The sequence below is a fragment of the Jaculus jaculus genome, chromosome 18 (genome assembly GCF_020740685.1).
Source record: "Jaculus jaculus isolate mJacJac1 chromosome 18, mJacJac1.mat.Y.cur, whole genome shotgun sequence".
NCBI lineage: Eukaryota > Metazoa > Chordata > Mammalia > Rodentia > Dipodidae > Jaculus > Jaculus jaculus.
The window spans coordinates 26795038-26818218 of record NC_059119.1 but is presented as its reverse complement, the minus strand read 5'-3'; the positions used below and the strand labels follow the sequence as shown (position 1 = coordinate 26818218).

General features: G+C 43.3%; 2 protein-coding genes across 4 annotated transcripts in view; one reads left to right on the top strand and one right to left on the bottom strand.

Moving 5' to 3' along the window:
- Positions 1-12001, bottom strand: part of Shld2 (shieldin complex subunit 2) — a 107596-nt gene extending 95595 nt beyond the window's left edge. For all 3 annotated transcript variants that reach the window (XM_045137724.1, XM_045137725.1, XR_006634158.1), the window contains exon 1: positions 11943-12001. The gene's annotated coding sequence lies outside the window, so the exon portion shown is untranslated. The remainder of the gene's footprint in view (positions 1-11942) is intronic.
- Positions 12002-13804: 1803 nt separating this feature from the next.
- Glud1 (glutamate dehydrogenase 1) overlaps positions 13805-23181 on the top strand; it is a 40334-nt gene continuing 30957 nt past the window's right edge. The window contains exon 1 of the mRNA XM_004658025.2: positions 13805-14320. Within this exon, the coding sequence (XP_004658082.1) occupies positions 13861-14320 (460 nt within the window). The 5' untranslated portion in view covers positions 13805-13860. The remainder of the gene's footprint in view (positions 14321-23181) is intronic.

Sequence of the window (23181 nt, the reverse complement as noted above, 5' to 3'; positions counted from 1 at the left end):
TGACCCTATCCATGCAGAAGACCATGGACCGCTCTATGTTCCCAGATAGGGAGATGCTCTAAATTCAGGACCCTCTCTGGGCTCCAGCAACACAGAAGAACCAGTATCAATGTGCTACTGGTAAGCTTCACCCAGGGTGACAGTGTAATACAAAATAGGTCTTCTACAGCTAGGCATAACCAGATGTGCTGATAAATAGTGGTAAACATCACGGTGACTCAGCCTAAATAGCTGCAAGGAACAGAATCCCTACTAACTCGGCCTGTAGGAGTCCCTTGGAAAACAAAACAAGCCACCACCCAGGAGCACAAGAACACAAGAAACAAACAAAAACTGTAAGAAAACAAACACCATGACCCATTCCCAGCATCCCAACTCCCCTGTAAGGGGGGTCAAAACCCCCAAGATGAAGAAAACCAGAGGAAGAATTCAGAACCCTGCACTAAGGAAGACTGATGACCATACAGAACGCTCAAACAAGCAGACAAATGAACTAAGGAAATTCATTCAAGACTTGGACAGGACAGTCTCCAAAGTGAACAATACAGTTAGTAAACTGGAAGGGAAAGTGTGAAAAATGGAGAACAACCATTCAGCAAGGAAAAAAATCATTGAAAAAGATACAAGCTGAATTCTAAAAATGAAACAACCACTTAACAAAGATCACGACAAAAAGCATTACCAACAGACAGACCATGCAGAAGGTTGAATTTCTTAGATGGAGGACAAAGTTGAGACAATAATACCTATGGACACATACAAATTACATACAGGCCCTGAAAGTAAACAACTTTCAACTAAGAGTGCTATGCCCAACAAAATTATCTTTAAAGATTGATGAAACAGGGAAAGTGTGGGGGTGGGGAGGGAGGGAATTACCATGGGATATATTTTATAATCATGGAAAATGTTAATAAAAATTTTTTTTCTTTTTTTTCTTTTTTTTTTTTTTTTGCTTTTTTGAGGTAGGGTCTCACTCTGGTCCAGGTTGACCTGGAATTAACTCTGTAGTCTCAGGGTGGCCTTGAACTCATGGCGATCCTCCTACCTCTGCCTCCCGAGTGCTGGGATTAAAGGCGTGCGCCACCACGCCCGGCAAAATTTTTAATTAAAATTAAAAAAAAAGATTGATGAAACAAGGATATTCCAACACAAACACAAATGAGGGCAATTCATGAAAAAGAAGCCAGCACTATAGAAAATTCCTAAAGGAACACTATAGAGGGAGGAAAGAAAAAACAGCCTCATTCACAAGAAGAGAAGATGTGTAAGAATACTCACCAAGAAAGGAACAGGGGAACAAAGAACAGGAAATGAGAATGTTTAACACAGCAGGCCAAGAAACCCCCAAACCTAACAAAGGAAGTGAAAAAGGAATACCAATAACCCAACCAACCAGACCCTCACCTAACAAAATCTCAACAACTTGGCCTTGACTCACCAATAAAAAGATACACTCAAAAGAAAACAATTGGGGGCTGGAGAGATGGCTTAGCAGTTAAGCACTTGCCTGTGAAGCCTAAGGACCCAGGTTCGAGGCTCAATTCCCCAGGACCCACGTTAGCCAGATGCACAAGGGGGCGTACACGTCTGGAGTTCATTTGCAGTGGCTGGAGGCCCTGGCGTGCCTTTTCTCTCTCTCTCTCTCTCTCTCTCTTTCTCTCTCTCTCCCTCCCTCTTCCTCTCTCTGCCTGTTGCTCTCAAATAAATAAAAATAATGGAAAAAATTAAAAGAAAACAATTGGAGGGGATTATAATCAATATACATTATGTAGATGTATAGACTATCTTCTTAGATTAAAAAATAAGTTAAGCCGGGTGTGGTGGCACACGCCTTTAATCCCAGCATTCGGGAGGCAGAGGTAGGAGGATCACGATGAGTTCAAGTCCACCCTGAGACTACATAGTGAATTCCAAGTCAGCCTGAGCTAGAGTGCAACCCTACCTTGAAAACCTAAAAATAAATAAATAAAAACAAGATCCAACTAACTGTTGTCTTGAAGAAAAATAATTTAAACAGGCCCACAATGAGCAATGAGAGGGAAGCAGAAAAGTCTCTTCACAAAGAAAAGTCCAGGACCAAATATGTATTCACTGCTGAATTCTATCAAACTCTTAAAGAAAATCTAACAACCAGTAGTTCTCAAACTGCTCCACAAAATAGAAAGGGAAGAAATATTACCAAACTCATTCCATGAAGCCAGTATTACTCTAACACTAAAACTGGACAAAGACACAACAACATAGGAAACTAAATACCATGTTCCCTGATGAATACAGACAAAAAAACTTCTCAACAAAATAACTGCAAATGAGGCTGGGGAGATGGCTCAGGAGTTAACAGCACTTGCTTACAAAGCCTGTCAGCCTGGGTTTGATTCCCCAGTACCCACATAACGCCAGATGCGCAAAGTAAGGCATGCAGCTGGAGTATGTTTGCAGTGGCTGGAGGCCCTGATGTGCCCATTCTCCTCAACTTGCAAATAAATAATTAATGAAATTTTTTTAAAAGTAACTGCAAATGGAATTCAAAAACTCATTAAACAGATTATATACCATGACTAAATTGGCTGTATCCCAGGGATTCAAGGTTGGCTGAACACACACAAATCAATAAACATAATTAACCATATAAATAAACAGAAAAACAAATCATATAATCACCTTGATAAGATGCAGAGAAGTCATTTGACAAAGTTCAACATGTCTTCATGATAATGTTCTGGAGAAATTAGGAAGAATTTCTAATTCTTAGAAATTAGGAAGATAAAACATACCTAAAAATAATAAAGGGTATAGAATGCAGAAAAATTATAAACATTTCCTCTAAAATCTGGAATCAAACAATGGTGCCTATCTCTACTCTCTTTTTTATCATTTTTATTTATTTATTTGACAGACAGAATGGACACACCAAGGCCTCCAGCCACTGCAAACCAACTCCAGAAGCATACACCACCTTGCACATCTGGCTTATGTGGGTACTAGGGAATCAAACCTGGGTCCTTAGGCTTCACAGGCAAGTGCCTTAACCACTAAGCCATCTCTCCAGCCCTGTTTTGTTTTTGTTTTTTTTTTTTTGAGGCAAGGTCTCACTCTAGAAGGCTGACCTAGAACTCACTATGTATCCCAGGCTAGTCTTGAACTCACAGTGATACTCCTACTTCAGCTTCCTGAGTACAGAGATTAAAGGCATGCATTGCCATGTCCAGTTTTCTACTCCTATTTAACATAGTTCTTGAGATCTTAGCTATAGCAAGAAAAAAGAAAGATATAAAAGGGATAAAACAGAAAAGAAATTATCCCTATTCCAAGACAACATGATTCTATACTTAAGTGACTCCATAGACTCTACCAGAAAAGTCTTAAATTTATTAAGTATTTTCAGCAAAGCTGCAGGATACAAAATCAGTACACATAAATCAATAGCTTTCATATAGTCCAATAATAAAACTTACTGAGAAAGAAATTGAGGGGGGGGGAGTCTTGGAGTATAGCTCAGCAGTTAAAGGTGTTTGCTTGCAAAGCCTACCAGCCCGGGTACAATTCCCCAGTTCCCATGTAAAGCCAGATGCACAGTGTGGCACATACAGCTGGAATTTGTTTACAGTGGCACAAGGCTCGGTACCATTCATTAATTCCCCTGCCCCTTTTCTTTCTCTCTCTGCTCAAAATAAATAAATAAAATTTTAAAAATATTTTATTTTCATTTATTTTTAAGAGTGAGGGAATGAATAGATACACCAAGGCCTTCAGCCACTGCAAACAAACTGCAGACACATATGCTACCATGTGCCTCTGGCTTATGTGGGTTCTTGGGAATTGAACCTGGGTCCTTAGGCTTTGCAGGCATGTGCCTTAACCACTAAGTCATCTCTCTAGCCCCGTTATTTTTTAAAAATAAGTAACCTATTTTTATTTATTTATTAGAGAGAGAAAGAGAGAATAAAATATTTTAAAAGAAATTTGGGGGGCTGGAGAGATGGCTTAGCAGTTAAGGTACTTGCCTGTGAAACCTAAGGACCCAGGTTCGATTCCACAGAACCCACATAAGCCAGATGTATATGGTGGCATGTGTGTCTGGAGTTTGTCTGCAGTGGCAAGAGGCCTTGGTGTGCCCATTCTCTTCCTCTCTGCTCCCCTATAAATAAATAATTTTTAGAAAAAGAAAGAAATTAGGATAGTGCATGGTAGCACTTGGGAGACAGAGGTAGAAGGATCATGTTAAATTCAAGGCCAGCTTGGGACAAAAGAGTGCCAGGTAAGCCTAAGCTACAGTGAGACCCTACTGGAGGGGGGGCGGCAGGGAAGAAATTAGGAAATATATCCCATTCACAATAGCCCCCCCCCCCCCGAAAAAATAATAAGGTTCCTAGGAACAAACCTCAGCAAGGAAATGAAAGAAAAATTTAAGACACTAAAAAAAGAAATAAAAGAAGCTAGGTGTGGGGATGCACGTCTTTAGTCCCAATACCTGGGAGGCAAAGTTAGAAGAAGTACTCTGAGTTTGAGGCCACCCTGAAACTACAGAGTGAGTGCCAGGTCAGCCTGGGCTACAATGAGACTCGACCTCAAAAAAACAGAAAAAAAAAAAATGGAAGAAGAAGAAGGAGAAGGAGGAGGAGTATGAAAAAGAAAAAGAAAACACCAGATGTTAGCAAGACCTTCCATTTTCCTGAATTTCTAGAATTAATATTGTGAAAATGTTATATTACCAAAATTAATCTACAGATTTAATACAATCCTATCTAAATTCCAATGACATTCTTTGCAGAACTAAAAGAAAAAAAATCTACCAATTCACATGGAAACACAGATCACACAGAGCCAAAGGACACCTAAATAGGACACTACTGAGGTACACAATCCTTGACCTAAAAATACACCACAGAGCCACCGTGACAAAGACAGCATGGTACTGGCACACAAAAACAGACATACAGAACAATGGAACTAGAATAAAGGATCCAGAAATAAGCCCACACAGCTATGGTCACCTAATTTTTTTTTTTTTTCATTCTAGTCCAGGCTGACCTAGAATTCACTATGTGTAGGGTGGCTTCGAACTCTTGGCAATCCTCCTACCTCTGCCTCCCAAGTGCTGGGATTAAAGGCATGAGCCAACATGCCTGGCCCTATTTTTATTTATTTTGTGAACCATTTGAGTTGATCTTTGTTCAGGGTGAGAGATGTGGGTTTAATTTAATTCTTCTGCAGATACTCAGTTTTGCAAGTACCATCTGCTGAATAAACTCTCTTTTTTCCAATACAGGGTTTTGATGTCTTTCTTAAAAATTAGGTGACCAAAGATGGGCATGGTGGCATATGCCTTTAATCCCAGCACTGGGAGGCAAAGGTAGGAGGATCACCATGAGTTCAAGGCCACCCTGAGACTACATAGTGAACTCCAGGTCAGCCTGGGCTAGAGTGAGACCCTACCTAGGAAAACCAAGTGTGCGTATACACACACAGACACACATATTACAGTATAACTAAGACTGGTAAGAATAGGTAAGAACTTTTTGTTGTTGTTGTTTTTGTTTTTGAGGTAGGGTCTCACTCTAGCCCAGGCTGACCAATTTACTATGTAATCTCAGGGTGGCCTTGAACTCTCGGCAACCCCCCGACCTCTGCCTCCCAAGTGCTGAGATTAAAAGTGTAAGTCAGGGCTGGAGAGATGGCTTAGCAGTTAATTGCTTGCCTGTGAAGCCTAAGGACCCCGGTTCAAGGCTCAATTCCCCAGGACCCACATTAACCAGACGCACAAGGGGGCACACGCGTCTGGAGTTCGTTTGCAGTGGCTGGAGGCCCTGGCGCGCCCATTCTCTCTTTCTATCTGCCTCTTTCTCGCTCTGTCGCTCTCAAATAAATAAAAGTACCAAAAAAAAATTTTTAAAAAAAAAAAGTGTAAGTCACCACAGCTGGCTCTTTTTGATCTGATTTGATTTGATTTGATTTGATTTGATTTGATTTGATTTGACTTGACTTGATTTGATTTGACAGGGAAAAAGAGGGGGAGAGAGAGAGAGAATGGGCACACCAGGGCCTCTAGCCACTGTAAACAAACTCCAGATGCATGTGTCCCCTTGTGCATCTGGCTAATGTGAGTCCTGGGGAATCAAACCTGTGTCCTTTGGCTTTGCAGGCAAACACCTTAACCACTAAGCCATCCCTCCACTCCGTGGCTCTTTTTTTATATTTTGTGTGTGTGTGTGTGTGTGTGTGTATTTGCAAGCACAGAGTGAGAGAATTAAGACATACAGAGAGAATGGGTACATCAGGGCCTCCAGCCACTGCAAACCAACTCCAGATTCATGTGCCACACTAGTGGGGAACTGAACCTGGGTCCTTATCCTTTACAGGAAAGCACCTAAACCACTGAGCCATCACTCAGCCCTCTTTTTCTTTTTTTAATTTGCAAACAGAAAGAGAGAAGAAGAGAATATGGGCATGCCACCGTCTCTTGAGAGAAGAGGAGAATATGGGCATGCCACAGTCTCTTGCCACTGCAAATGAACTCCAGAGACATGTGCCACTTTGTACTTTACATGAGTACTAGAGAATTAAAGCAAGTGCATTTAACCACTGAGTCATCTTCCCAGCCTACAACTTCTTGAACAGGATTCCAATAGCACAAGAAAAGATGCTAAGAATCAACAAATGGGACTACATAAAATTAAAAAGCTTTTGCACAGCAAAGGAAACTATCAGAATAAACAGAAGCCTACAAAATGGGAGAAAATCTTTTTCGGCAAATCCTCAGACATGGGGCTAATATCTAGAATATATAAAGAACTTCAAAAATTAACAACAAAGCTCCCAATTAGTAAATGAACTCATGAAATGAGCAGTTCTCAAAAGAAGAAACACAAATGGCCAACAGATCATTTATTTTATTTTATTTTATTTACTTGAGAGAGGGGACAAATAGAGAGAGAATGGGCATACCAAGGCCTTAGCCACTGCAGACAAACTCCAGATGCATGTGCCATCTTGTGCATCTGTCTTATGTGGGTGCTGGGGAATCAAAGCTGGATCCTTGGGCTTTGCAGACAAGCACCTTAACCACTATGCCACCTCTCCAACCCCAGATAGTTTTTCTTTTTTTAATGGGCTAGGGAGCTTGCTCCCTCTCCCCCTCTCTCTTTGCAAATAAATAAATAAATAATCTTTTTGTTTTCTACACACTGTATTCCCAGGCTGGCCTTAAACTCAGCAATGTTCCTAGCACCTCTACCACCCATGTACTGGGATTAAAGGCTTGCACCACCATGACAAGCAAATAAAAAATTTTTTTTTAATATTCAGGGAAATACACCGGCCCAGTGCTAAGAAAACTAATGACAGGAATTAGAAAGATGGTACAGTGGTTAAAGGCACTTGCTTGCAAAACCAGATAGGCTGGGGTTCAATTCCCCATTATTTATATAAAGCCAGATGCACAAAGTGGTACATGTGTCTGGCGCTTATGTGTAGTGGCTAGAGACCCTAACACACTATTCTCTCATTCTCTCTCTTTCTCTCTGTTTGCAAATAAATAAATTAAATATTTTACAAAAACAGAAAAAGAACCCATACAAACCCATGTTGTTAATAATGATAATAAAACATATACCAAAGAAAATGAAAACTAATGACAACAAATACTGGCAAGGTTGTGGGGAGATAGGATCCCTTTCTTACTGTTGGGAATGCAAACTGGTATAGCCACTATGGAAATAAGAATGGAAGTTTCTCCAAAAGCTTCACTAGAACTACCATATGACCCAGCTATACCACTCCTGGACACATACCCAAAGAACTCTATTCCCTATGCCAGAGATACTTGACATCCATGTTCACTGCTGCTCTGTTCACAAGAGCTAGGAAATAGAACCAACCTAAATACCTGACTGATGACTGGATAATGAAGATATGGTACACATACCCAATGGGTTCTACTCAGCTGTAAATCAGCAAATTTGCAGGAACAATGGATGGAACTGGAAAACATTACACTGAGTGAGGTAACCTAGGCCAAGAAAGACAAAAGTTGCATGTTCTTGCTCATATGGGGATCCTAAATTTTAATGTATATGTGTAAATAAGGAGATCCAAGGGCAGTTAAGGATATGAAATGAGATAGAAAACCATGACAAGGCAAAAAGAAGTGATAAAAAGAAGCGGGGGTTGGGGAGATGCTCAGAAGATAAGGGCACCTGCCACTTAAGCATGAGGGCCTCTTGGACCAGAGTCACTACCAGCTCAGCTCCCCAGAACCAGTGAAAAAAAGCTGGGTGGGGCCAGTCTGTAGGCAGGTGGCCAGAGAAGGAGGGAGGGGAAGGAGACAGCAGCTCTGCTCTGAGGGAGGGACCCATCAGGGGGAAGTACACAGATCAGTCATTAGAGAAGAGCACCCAATGTTCTCCTCTGGCCTCAGGTACATGTGCATGAGGCACATATCTGTACACACACATGCATACACCACATACTACACACACCATGCACATATATACTGCACACACAAACACATAGGGGGAAGAAAAGAAAGGACAAAAGGAAATATGCAGTTTGAAAGCAAAAAGGAAGTTGTGATAGGAGAAGACAAAGGGGAGAGAGGAGGGAAGAGACACAAAAAACAAAATTGGGGGGCTGGAGAGATGGCTCAGGGGTTAAGACACTTACCTGAAAGCCTAACAACCTGAGTTTGATTCCCTAGTATCCACATAAAGCTAGATGTACAAAGTGTTCATGTATCTGGAATTTGCAGTGGCTGGAAGCCCTGGCATGCCCATTCTCTCTGTCTGCCTCTCTCCTTTCTACTCTCTCAAAATAAATAAATAACCCTTTTCAGAAAATGGTAACACAAGACTGAAGATTACTGATTCCTCCTTGGGACAGTCTACTAGAACTAACCAGTATAATTTTTGTGAATAACCGAAGACAAACATCATGAATGCCTACTAGAGATGGAGAGGAAGTGTTGCCATGCATAGCAATAAAGCTTTGTGACATTATCATGCTGAAGTAGATTGGTAGTCTCTAAGCAAGCATATCTGCCAGCATTCCCAGTGCCTCAGAAAAATTACTTAGCTGCTTGATCCAATTGAAAGTCCACAAGGAGGTTAAAATCGTTTGTCAGAACTCAAAATTTACCCATGCTCTCATCACTGCCGTTTAGGAGGCTTTGAAAGTGTCCTCTGTTGTCCTGGTTGCCCTTGGGCATACAGGAGTAAGCAGCCATCTGGTCTTGGTGTGAGGAGGCCCTCATGGCAGGCAGTAATTAGTAATACTGAGCCTGACAGAACCCTAGAAAAGGCTCCATCTACTTTACCACCAGCGATGGTCTTGTTGGAATCAGAAGTCAAACCTTTTTTTAAAAATATTTTTATTTATTTATTTGACAAAGAAACAGGGAGAAATAGAGAGGATGGGCATGCCAAGGCCTCCAGCAAGTGCAAATGAACTCCAGACGTGTGCACCCCCTTGTGCATCTGGCTAACATGGGTCCTGGGGAATTGAACCTGGGTCCTTTGGCTTTGCAGGCAAATGCCTTAACTGCTAAGTCATCTCTCCAGCCCAAACCTCTTTTTTTTTTTTTTTTTTTTTTTTTTTTTTTTTTGAGGTAGGGTCTCACTCTAATCTAGGCTGACCTAGAATTTACTCTGTAGTCTCAGGTTGGCCTCAAACTCATGGCGATTCTCCTTACCTCTGCCTCCCGAGTGCTGGGATTAAGGGCGTGCACCACCACACCCAGCTCTCAAACCTCTTTTGATAATCAGCTATTTTCACTAAAATTTTGGCTACATAAACATAGGGAGAATATCAAGTATAGCAAAATTAAAGTTGAGCAGTGAATGACCTACTTGAGACTGCAGGAGACCAAGCTGTACAGACAGAGCTGAGGTGTAAATCCCCAGTTTGTTTTGTTCAGCTAGGATACTGAGCAGAAGGTGTGTGCTTATTAAAGAAGTCATCCTTCATCCTATCAAAGACATTTAAATGACACTCCCTCCCCCTGAAAATGTCCTTATGTTCCAAAGATGCTGGACAATGTATTTAACTTACCATGTATACTACAGTGTTGGATGTACTCAGCATATTTTGGATAAATGCCTATGTAATCTTTAAAAATAAGTAAATAGGGCTGGAGAGATGGCTTAGCGGTTAAGCGCTTGCCTCTGAAGCCTAAGGACCCCAGTTCGAGGCTCGGTTCCCCAGGTCCCACGTTAGCCACATGCACAAGGGGTCGCACGTGTCTGGAGTTCGTTTGCAGAGGCTGGAAGCCCTGGCGCGCCCATTCTCTCTCTCTCCCTCTATCTGTCTTTCTCTCTGTGTCTGTCGCTCTCAAATAAATAAATAAATAAATTTAAAATAAGTAAATAAATGTTTTAGGTTTATTGTTATGAATAACAACATATTTCATATGGATACATCATGTGTTGGTACTCTCTTTTCCCTTGTCCTTGCTCCCATTCCTCAGTGGGGTTGCAAGTATTCCCCATGGAGCTGGGGAAATTGTTCAGCAGTTAAAGCCTGCAGGCCAGAGTTCAATTCCCTAACACCCACATAGAGCCAGATGCAAAAAGCACATGTGTCTGAATTCATTTTCAACAGCAAGAGGCTCTGCTGCACACATACAAGCACATACACACATGCAAATAAATAAATAAATTTGGGGGGGCTCAAGATAGGGTCTCGCACCCCATTACATGTAGTTTCAGGCTGGCCTTGAACTCACAGCAATCCTCCTACCTCAGCCTCCCAAGTGCTGGGATTAAAGGTGTGCACCATCATGCCCAGCAGAGAGAGAGCACACAAGCATACAGGGCCTCTGGCCACTACAAAGGAACTCCAGACACATGTGCCACTTTGTGCATCTGGCTTTACATAGGTGCCAGAGAATTGAAATAGGGTTGTTAAGCTTTACGGGCAAGCATCTTAACTGCTGAGGCATCTCTCCAGCCAAACATTTTTAAAGAAATAAAGAAAAAAAAATACCTAGCCAGGTGAGGTGGCACACCTTTAATCCCAGCACTCAGGAGACAGAGGTAAAAGGACTGATGTGAGTTTGGAACCAGCCTGGGGCTACAGAGTGAGTTCCAAGTCAGCTTGCATGGACTGAGACCCAACCTCGAAATAATAAAAATGATACAAAAACTGAGTTGACAAACCACTTTCATGAAAACATATCAGAGAATTTAACCTAAAAAGAAAAACATTTCCATGTGCTTGCTGACATAAATGAGTATTGTGCTGAAATTTCAAGATTAAATGTTTTCATGTTTATATTTTTATTTGTTTACAAGCAGAGAGAGAGAATGGGCTTCTTGCCACTGTAAATGAACACCAAACACATGTGCCACTTTGTGCATCTGGCTTTACATGGGTGCAGTTGAATCAAACCCAGGTCATCAGGTTTTACAAGCAAGCACCTTTAACCACTGAGCTATCTCTCCAGCCCTAAAAAAATATTCTTATTATATTTATTTGAGAGAGGGAAAGAGTGAGTCAGGGCCTACTGCCACTGCAAACAAATTCCAGATGTGGGCGCCACTTTCTGAGACTGGCTTTATATGGGTGTTGGGAAACTGAACTGAGGCCACAGGCTTTGCAAGCAAGTACCTTTAACCATTGAGCCAACTTCCAGGCACAAATTTAAGGTTTTTAGGTATTTTTAAAATATTTCTTATATTTTATTTATTTAATTGAGAGAGAGAAAGAGGCATATATAGAGGGGGTAAGAACAGGCATGCCAGGGCCTCCAGCCACTGAAAAGAAACTCCAGACACATGCACCACCTTGTGCATCTAGCTTATGTGGGTCCTGGGAATCAAACCTGAGTCCTTTGGCTTTGCAGGCAAGCACCTTAAGTACTAAGCCATCTCTCTAGACCAGTATTTTTTTTCTTGAAGTGTAAAAATGATAAAATGACATTAACAAGTGAGAAGGAAATTTGGTACCTTAATCTTCTCACCATCAAGGCAAATTCACCAGCGCAGGTCAGACAAAGATTTTTTTGCTGAAAAACACAATACAAATATAATTGATGGCTATCATTTATTCAACAAATAAGCTTAAAACATAAGTTCCACTGTTAAGGAAAGATAAATCTTGCTTCAAGTACACTGCAATAAGTCAATGTAGTTTAATAGATTTAGGCTGTCATTTATATTTATAGATTATTATGAGAATTAAGAACTTCTAAATATTCTAATAGACCAATAAACTCCTATAATAAATGAATGATGTCAGGAGGTACAGAAGAGTGTCATCATAAAATCCCAAAGTGGTCTGGATTGTTTCTGGGAGTGATGTAGCAAAACCACCCAAGTAGTTTGGCTTAATGGCTGGCACTAGACTTCCAATCACCTAACTTATCTACAGAAACACCAGGTTTGTGTTTCCCATCAAATATATAGTAACTGGCCGGCTGGATGGCAAATGCTTTTAATCCCAAGCATTCACGAGGCTGAGGTAGAAGGATCATCATGAGTTCAAGGCCAGCCTGGGACTGTTACAGACTGAGTTCTAACACAGCCTAGTTCCAAGTCAGCCTAGACTACAGTGAGACCCTACCTTGAAAAAGATAAAGTAACTGAATTTTTGTGTAGCTATTTTTTTTTTTTTTTTTTTGTGGGAGGCTGTCTAGGAAATATGTAGGTAAGGATAACCTTAAATTCCTGATCCTTCTGCGTCCATCTCCCAGGTGCTGGGAGTCCGCGTGTCCTCCCACCATGTCCTTGTGTAACCCTTGGTAGGTTTGCCAACCATAGGCTGGACCATCTAACGATTATACTGCGACTTTTCTTGAGTGTTAGTACAATATTTCTAGTTTCCAAGTTTTTCTTTAACTGTTTCATAAAGCAAATGGGGGAGGGGGATATAATCACCAAATTGTAAAAGGAGAATGAGAAGGAGAGCGAGCGAGCAACAACTGCATGCCGTGTAGTAAGCAAACCGGAGAGCAAGAGCAAAGGCTTTGCATAACTATTTTATCTCTGAGTCGTTGAACGGGGACAGATTAAAACCTTGTGAAAAGTAAAAGGCAATGGGGTCAGGGATCCCTATCACCGGACTTTCTCCTTTTCAGTTCCTCAACAGTCTGACTCGGCATAAAGCTGGAACTCTCCCAGCTCCAGCCGGGGAGGAAGCTCAAGCGCTGGGCACCGCCTGGCGAGAGGCCGCAGCTCCGCGTCGCTTTGGGTCCCCGCGGGCCCCGCGGCCCCCGCACACTGCGTTCCGGCTGGAAGCCGCTCCAGGAACGCGGGCCCGCGGCCGGAAAGGAGGTGGAAGACCGTGACTCCCCGCATCCCAGGCCGGCAGCCTGACTGGACTCGGTCCAGCTCCCCCTTCGACTGCAGGCCTCTCAGCGCCCCCCAGAGGCCCGCATCCCCTCCCGACCCGGAGCCCCTTCCCGGGACAAATTCACACACACCTGAGAGCCCCGCAGGAGGCCAGGGGCCCTCCTCCTTTCACCCGCGGCCGCCCACCCGCGCATGCACGCGCACGTGCGCGCGCGCGCGTACGCCCCTCCACACTCCCGTCGTCGTTTCCCCCCCCCCCCCGGGGCTGGCCAGTGAGCATGCGCACGAGCCATTCCGCTACTTGCGCGCCCCCGACGGCACGCGCCGCCGCCTGGGAGGCCGGGCGAGGCCACGGCGGAGGAGGCCCGGGCGCCCTGCCTGGGCGGCGCGCGGCCCCCAAAGTCCGCCCTCCCCGGTCTTTTTAGGCGACGAGCGGCGGAGGGGAGGGGACAGCCGGGCAGGCAGGAAGCCGCGGCTTAAAAGGCCAGCCCCGGCGCCGTGCCCTTTTTCTCCGTCAGCCGCAGGCCTCCGCAGCGGAGCGCCCTTGTGCCGAGTGTCTCGTCGGCCGGCCGCGATGTACCGCTGTCTGGGCGAAGCAATGCTGCTGTCCCGCGCCGGGTCTGCGGCCCTGGGCTCGGCGGCCTCCGAGTCGGCCGCGTTGCTGGGTTGGGTCCGCGGACAGCCCGCCGCCGCCGCCGCGGTCGCTGTCCCGCACCCGGGGCTCGCGCCGCCCGCCCGGCGCCACTACAGCGAAGCGGCCGCCGACCGCGAGGACGACCCCAATTTCTTCAAGATGGTGGAGGGCTTCTTCGATCGCGGCGCCAGCATCGTGGAGGACAAGCTGGTGGAGGACCTGCGAACCCGGGAGAGCGAAGAGCAGAAGCGGAACAGGGTGCGGGGCATCCTGCGGATCATCAAACCCTGCAACCATGTGCTGAGCCTCTCCTTCCCCATCCGGCGGGACGATGGCTCCTGGGAGGTCATCGAAGGCTACCGGGCCCAGCACAGCCAACACCGCACACCCTGCAAGGGAGGTGAGCTCCCGTCGGCCCAGCCCGGTTCTCCCTGCCCCGCAAGGCCTCCCGCTACTCTCTGCCCAAGCCCGAGTACACTGTGTTCCTCTCCCAAACTCTCCTCCGGACCACCTCGCCTCGGGTGTGGCAGACTTGGAGAATACTATTTTTTTTTTTTCCGCCCTTAAACCACCACGTAATCTGCCCACTTCCTTGCCCGGGAACCACCTCCCCAGGCCTCTGCATATGTTGATGCTGTAGGCAAAGAAAACAAGGCATGGTTTTATCCCTTTGGCTCCCAATGCCCGTGTCACCCACACTGGGCCCTGCGGATAGGCACTTCTAGAAATGGCAAAGGCTGGCCCTTCCGTTGCTACTTGAAGACTTTTCATAGGCTTTTATTCTTTCCCTGAATATAAACTATGAATTTTTTTTTTACAACAATGACAGATGATCCAGCAGCATAAAAAATGATTTGCTGTCTGGGTTTGAAATCTAGAAAGTTTTATTAACCAAAGTCGTTTACTAATCCTAAGTTAATTTTGAAACGTAATTCATTTGTACACTCTGACAGCCTTTGTGTGGTGTCTCTGTCCCCAAAAATTATGTATGAGCAGCGTAATATTCCCAACAAATAAACACCTGGCGTCCTGACATTAAATCTAAAGGGTGTAGACTGCAGAACGCCTGCCAGCCAATGGAATGAAATAGCCCTGGGGGTGTGTTCTGGTCCTGGCTAGCACCAGTTTGAGCTTTCGGGAAAAGGGAAAGCTGGAGTTTGGTAGCCACCGCATTATCTTGCGTTTGAAATATTGGACGTGCATAGGATTGGTTTCTGTCATCAGATTGCTTCCCTCAGGCAACGAAAAGCCTTTTTCATTTTCCCTCAATGCTTTGCATAGTACATCTTTAAAAGTTGCTTAAGAATGTAAAGAAAAATCCAAATTTTCTTTTAATTGCTAAAAAAAAAAAAAAGACCCAGAGAAGTCTTTTGGAGGTGAATTGGCTAACAAGCATCCAGGGGCTGGTCTAGACCCTTTGTCTGCCTCAACCCTGTCCGGGTCTTTCTATTGTCAACTGACTTTTAAAGGTAATTTGTAGAAATGGTTCTTTACCAGAAAAGCTGAAGAAGTAAGTGATGGTATTTCCCAGCAGTGGAACAAAGGTTGTGGCTATGTGTTTAACGATTAACTAAATTTACATTGGCCCCACCCATTTCTAGGATTTACCTTTGGAACCTAATTGTCCTTTTAGCTTTGTTGTTTTCTCTGCTAAAAGCTGTTGGAACCACCTTGACCTCTAATTTCCTTTCCAGTTTCAAAATTATATAAAATAGACATTGCCTTCTTCCTGCCACTCCCTTTCTCACCCTGTTTGAGACACAAATTCATACTCCTAGTAAGCATATTACAGCAAATACTTAAATTGCAGTTTTTCTCTACAAAGGGCAGTAAGTTAATTTTACTATTGCAGACAGCATTTCCAGTCCCTTGATCGCTGCATAAGTAAGCCATGGTATTAGTTTTTCTGCAGCATCTGACTTTTGTTTCTGTCCTTTTGAGCTGGTCTTCTGTCTTTGTCACAACTTCACAAAGTCATGGAAACAATTGGTTTGCCACATTTTGTCAGTTCTCATGCTCTTGTTGCCATAGCAATTTTAATGCCAAAATATTGAACCTAGCAACAAACGGCCTCAGCCCAACCAGAGCGGAAATAATAGCCTTCCTCCAAGTGAGTGTAAGATACAGTTCTGTTTAATCTCTTCTAAGAGCCATGGTACTGAAAGCTCTGTTAGCTCCTGGGACAGAAACAGACAAACCAATTTGCAACTACTTAACAGTAGCAAGTACTGCCAGGTGATACATCATGAAAGAGACTTAACTAACCCTATAAAATGGTAAGTCTAATTAACATTTCAGGGGATTTGAAAGGCTTTTAGGATTGAGGAACATTTATATAGCCATGGAAACTATAAGAAAATATGTAAATCGGGCGTGGTGGCACACGCCTTTAATCCCAGCACTCAGGAGGTAGGCTCGCCATGAGTTCGAGGCCACTGTAAGACTTCGTAGTGAATTCCAGGTCAGCCTGGGCTAGAGCAAGACCCTACCTCGAAACCCCCCCCCAAAAAAAGGAAAAGAAACTACATAAACTGTGTACCACTAAGTAGATAAGAACATTTGGGTACTGTAGATTCCCATTCTTTGCTCCCCCCACCCCCAGGCAGGATCTGGAGCCCAGGCTGACCTGGAATTCACAGGATGGCCTTGAACTCACAGCAATCCTCCTACCTCTGCCTCCCAAGTGCTGGAATTAAAGGCATGCGCCACCATGCCCAGCCCCATTCCTTGCTTTTTAAAACCTTCAGGATGTTAGTATATATGCATTTAACACCCTTGGTTGCAGACTTGTGTTTTCTCCACTTAAGCACTTAAAGCTTATTAAAAAGCCAATTGTTGTGGCACCCACCTGTTTTCCCAGCTAATCCAGGGACTTACTCAGGAAGCTCATTGAGTCAGAGACTTTTAAAATGAGCCCATATTTCTTAAATTTAGAAAAGAAAAAAGAAGAAAATTGTTAATATTGGTGTCGCCTATATTGCAAATATATTAGAAAGTTGAGATTTTTTTTAAAGTAATTCCTATGGGGCTGGGAAGATGGCTCAGCAGTTATGGTGCTTGCCTGCAAAGCCAAAGGACCCAAGGTTCAACACCCAGTACCCACATAAGCCAGATGCACAAGGGGGTGCGTGCATCTGGAATTTGCAGTGGCTGGAGGCCCTGACATGCCCATTCTCTATCTGCCTCTTTCTTCTCTCTCTCAAATAAATAAATGGAAAAAAAATAAATAAATAAAGTAATCCCTATGAACTTCAGTAATTCTTTACTGAATTTTGTTTTGTTATGTTTTTCAAGATAGGGTCTCATGCTAGCCCAGGCTGACCTGGAAGTCACCCTGTAGTCTCAGGGTGGCCTCGAACTCCTGGTGATCCTTCTGCCTTGTCCTCCCAAGTGCTGGGACTAAAGGCCTGCACCACACACTGGCCCTGAATTTTGTTTGTTTGTTTTGAGGTAGGCTCTCACTCTAGTCCCAGATTGGCCTCAAACTCACAGCGATTCTTCTACCTCTACCTCCCGAGTGCTGAGACGTGTATCACCATACCCAGCTCTTTACTAAATTTTTAGTAATTTCAGTAATTCTTGACTGCATTTTTGCATACCCCTTCCTACCAAACTGTCTTCTGGTGTTTCAGGTGCTTTGTTTTGAAGGTAGTAATGTGAGAGTGTGAATGTTGAATTCTTCTCCTTCACCCTCCTGAGTGCTGGCATTATGGCCCTAAGCCACCTTGGCCAGTTCTCTTATCTTTACTAAAGGAAAAGCCTCATCTGCTCCTTGTCATTCTGTTCCCAACCTTCAGTTTCTACATCTAATCTTTCCTGCACAGTGACCTTATACCTGAGTTTCCTAAAAAAAAGATCCTCAAGGTTGAGCCAGACCGGGTGACCCAGCACTCAGGAGACATAACCAGGAGGATTATATGTTCAAGTCCAGCCTGAACTACACAGTTAAGACTCTGCCTACCCCCACCACAAAAAAAAAAAAGAAAGAAAAAGAAAAAATCAGGTTGAAGCAAAACAATAGTCTGTAAAGGAAAGAAGTAGTTTGAAGATCTGGGCGTGAAGATGAATACTTTATTCCAAGTAAAAATTTAATGCCACGCTTTTATGTTTTTCTTTTCCTAAATACTGAAGCCACTATTTGCCTATGGTAAGGATGTACAAAGGGACTTGGGATTTAACTCAGGGATAGAGCATTTGCCTAGCATACTCAAGACCCTAGGTTCAATCTCCAGCCCCTGAAAAAAAAAAATTGTAATTTCAGCAGTCAGGTATGATAGCACGTGATCATATTCCTGTAATCCTCAGGACAAGGAGGATCTTCAGTTCAAGACCAGCTTGGGTCATGTAGTTGAGACCCTGTGTCAAGAAACATATATAAATTTCTGCAATGATGGGTATTATAATGAACAGTGATTTAGGAAGGCTTGTTCAAAGATTCTGGTATGTTTGAAAACAATGTTCCTATTGGATGTAAAAGAGATCTAGCTATTATCATCTGTCACACAGGTGATTGCCAAAATTGATGGGTGCCCTCGTTGACTCCTGAAGCTGTACACTTGTGAAAGAGGACAATTGTCCCAATAGTACAAATTCTATATTGACTATGCTTCTGCCTGTGACCAGCCTACCTTGTTACTTTTTAGTAGTAGTAGTAGTAGTCAGTTCAAGGGAAGGATACAGATTATTAACTACAGTCCAGTGACTTTAGGAGTCAATTTCTGTCTTGAGCCTGCCCCTCAGTGTCTTTTTCTGGGGAAGGAGAGTACACATCTGTGTGTGAGTCTTGTACCTCATTTGGAGGCAAGGTCTCTTGTTCTTGTTCATTGCTGTACTACCAGGCTAGCTGCTCCAAGAGCTTTCAGGAAATTCTCATGTTGCTACCTCCCATCCTGTCACTGTGCTAGGATTTACAGAAACCTGCCACAGCTTCTGGTTTTGATGTGGGTTCTGGGGATCTGAACTCAGCTATGTAGACTTGAATGGCAGGTGCTTTATCCACTGAGCCATCTCCTCAACTTAGTATCTTGATTTAATTGTCTCTCACGTTAGAACTTCATTTAAATATAGTTGATGGAGAATAAATACAGTTCTCAGAAATGTTGACTTCAAATCTCTTATTTAATTACAAATAAAAATATGGTCCTGGCCGGGCGTGGTGGTGCATGCCTTTAATCCCAGCACCTGGGAGGCAGAGGTAGGAGGATCGATGTGAGTTTGAAGCCACCCTGAGACTACATAGTAAATTCCAGGTCTGCTGGGTTAGAGCAAGACCCTACCTTGAAAAATCACATACACCAAAAAAAAAAAAAAAAAAAAATTAAGATGTGCCTTTTATTATTAACCCAGTAACTTCAAAGCCAAAATATGAAAATGTGACAGTAGGCCTTGCCTTTTGGAAGTAGGATGCCAGGGAGGAATAGAGACCATGCAGTGTTCTAGTTCCCTTTATTACATAGTGCTGTAGGGAAGAATACAGGAAGTACTGATCCTGTTCAAAAGAATGTCCTTGGGGAACAGTTCCTTTTGACATGTTTACTGTGGTGAGTTGTCAACCATGAAAACTAGGTAAATGCACAAACTCATACAATACAATATTTTTAAAAGTACTGTGGACTAGGAAGATGGCTCAGCAGGTAAGAGACTTGTCATGCAAGTATGAGGGTCTGATTCAGCCTGAGTTTGATTCCCCAGTACCCACATAAACAGCTGAGCATGACCACACACACTGTTAACCCCATTCCTATGGGAAGTGGAATTGTTGGGAGTCAGAGAATTTGTACTTTTAGCCCTTAGCCATGGGGTAGTATTTTTTAATGCTACTTAGTTCAAAACAGAATGCTTTTATAAAGTCTTTCATTTCATAGAAGCCACACACCACACATGTCTCTTTTCCTCCCAAGTATGGTAGCAAATGAAGAGCTATGATACAGTGGTGATATGTACCTCAGGCAGTCTCTCAGTCTTCCCATTTGTGTGTCTGTTTAGCAGGTATTCACTGCCAGTAAAAACTCTAGCCAGGAAGACAAATACTGGTCATTCATTATGCAGAGTACAGTTTATACGAAGTAGGGCATCTCAAAGTAGAAGCTAAGCAACAGCTGATAGGGAACTCCAATAAAAACAGGGTTTAAGCACAAGAAGTAAAAATTGAACTTTTGTGTTTATAGCAGGAAAAAATTGAATTTACTGTTACTTGTAACAATTCCTGCTTAGGAAAAAGTCAGTTTTTATCCACTAATGTTAAAGACATTGTGGGCTCTGCCTAAGGAGATTTTGAGGTAGGTTTTCACTCTGGCTCAGGCTGACCTGGAATTCACTATGTAGTCTCAGATTGGCCTCGAACTCACAGTGATCCTCCTACCTCTGCTTCCTCAGTGCTGGGATTAAAGGTGTGTGCTACCACGCCCAGCAAGAATCTTTTTTTCCTTTGTGCTACCACAAATTGAGGCCTAGAGCCTCACACATGCTAGGCGAGTGCTGTTTTTACTTTGAGCTGGGATGTCTTACTAAATTGCTAAGACTGGTCTTAAATTTGCTGTCCTCCTGTCTCAGTCTCCCAAGTAAATGGGATTATGAGCCTAGCTAGCCAGAGAAATCAATATTTCCCCTTTCCACAAAGGCTGAAATTAATAGCAATTGAAGTACTCCCAAACCATACAGAAGTCTTCATGTATGATGAAATACTACTGATAAAGGCAGAAAAGGTCTCATGAGGACAAGACAACCTAGGAGAGGACTGCTCGCCCTTTTTAAATACTTTTGCTGAAAGACAGCTGTATCTTAGAGATTCCATAGACATACCTTGTCTTCACAGGCCAAGGGATAACATTAAAGGTTGACATTTAAACTTCTGCATGTTGGGCAAGAGTGCTGGCCTCTTGAGCCTGAGGACCTGTGCCTGTGTACAGCCCCAGGCATGGCTGTGCATGCTCTACCCCAGCAGTGAGTGGGGCAGAGACAGGAGGATTGCTGGAGTTCACTGGCCAAGCATCTGGACACATACCCAATTAAAAATAATAATTCTACTTAAAAATAAAAGCTCACTGGGTGTGGTGGTGCATGCCTTTAATCCAAGCACTCAGGAGGCAGAGGTAGTAGGATCAACGTGAGTTCGAGGCCATCCTGAGACTACATAGTGAATTCCAGGTCAGCCTGAGCTAGAGTGAGATCCTACCTCAAAAAAATCTAAATAAATAAATAAAAGCCTTTAATCCTAACACTCTGTCACTCACGAGGCAGAAGTAGGAGGGATCACCATGAATTCAAGGCCAACCTGAGACAACATAGGTCAGCCTGGGCTAGAGTGAGACCCTGCCTCAAAAAACCTAAATAAATAATTTTTTTTAAAAAAGCTCTATGCTTGTTCCCAGAATTCATGCATCATTACCTTCGTTCTTTATGAGAGAAACCATTGTCCCCAGTTTTAAATGCAGCCACGGCTAAAGAGTAAAGTCCTTTGGCAAGATGGCACAGCTGTTATGTAGTGGAGGTGGAGTTCAGACTCTGGTCTTCTAATTCCTGCACCCATCTTACTCAGTATTGTCTGGGTATATCCATGTAAAGTTACGTTTGTATCTTAGGATAACAGGACCCACTCGCTGATAGGGTGATTGGATACTTTGGACTGGATGTTGCATACTTTTGAATTTGTTAGACACTTCATAGGGAATGGTGTGTTGTGTAGACAACTGCAAATAAACTCTTAAAAATTATCTTCAAAGGTCCATTTAATTACTATGGTAATGATACAAGTTTGGGGTATAGGGTTTTTTGTTTTTGTTTTTTGAAGCAAGGTCTCTAACCCAGGCTGGCCATGAACTCGTGGCAATCCTCTTACCTCGAACTCTTGGGTATTACAGGTTTGAGCCACGATGCTCAGGGCTATACCCACAAGCCCTTTAATGGACTTCATTCAAATAATTTGGAGAGTTATTTGTGTTTTGGTTTCAGTTTTGTTTTTCTTTTTTTTGTTGTTGTTGGTTTTTTTTTGTTTGTTTTGTTTTTTGAGGTAGGGTCCCACTCTGGTCCAGGTTGACCTGGAATTAACTCTGTAGTCTCAGGGTGGCCTTGAACTCACAGTGATCCTCCTACCTCTGCCTCCTGAGTGCTGGGATTAAAGGGGTGTGCCACCACGCCCAGCACAGTTTTGTTTTTCATTTTAGCTGTTTATTGGCAACTTCTATAAATATAGACAATATACCATGATCACAATTCTGACTCAACCACCCTCCTTTTTCTCCCTTCCATCCCCTTCTCCACTGAATCCCTTCTTTCCAGCTAGACTAGGTAGCCAGCAAACCTCAGGGATCCTACTATCTCTGTCTCCTCAGCACTGACATTACAGGCATGCCTGGCTTTGATGTGGTTATTGGGGATCTGAATTAGGTTTGCATGTTTGCATGGCAAGCACCCTCATACTTGCAGCTAGTGTCTGAAGAATAGCAATCTTGTGAGACTGAGCCCTTTCAGGGACTAAACTCATTCTAGGTTATTATGCAAGAATTGAATTAAATTGGAGAACACCTAGTTGGTGTCTTTCGGAGAACTAGGAAACTACATGTGTGATGTCTTCTGAGTAAAAGCAGTTTTATGTTAGGTTTGCTGCATGGGTAATGATAAAGTCAAGAAAGCTAGGCAGCAGCAGAACTAAGAAGGACAGAGGTAGGTAACAATAGGATGCAAGGTAAATTACACAAAGCAGTTTGAAAAGACGATGGTATTCCTCCATGGATACCTATGTCATGAATGTCCATGTTTCATATACTTTCTGCCCAACTAGTCACTTAGTTATTCTATCAAATACTTATTTATGCTCAAGTAACCCTTGTCATTTAATAATTACCCTAAAGCACAAGAAGGGTGGTGGCATTAGCAATTAGATATACCAACTGGCAGCCAGAAAGTGGTTCTTTTGCCAGACACCGTGCTCACACCTGTAACCCCAGCATCTGACAGGCTGAAGCTAGAAGATGGCCACCAATTCAAGCCCAACCTGGGCTGCTGATAGAATAAGATGGAGGGAGAGACTATCTCAAGAAAGAAAAAATACAGAGGAGTGCTCAGCACTGAAATATCTGTATCACACCTTCCAAGGCTCAGGGTCCATTGCAGAAGAGGTGGTGGAAAGACAATAAGAGCCAAAGGAAGGGTAGGACTCCTCACAACGTGCTCCTCCAGACACAAATGGCCTGGATATCCATGAGCTCACAGTGCCTGACACTACCTACACAAGACCATCATCAGGAAGAAAAGATCATGACA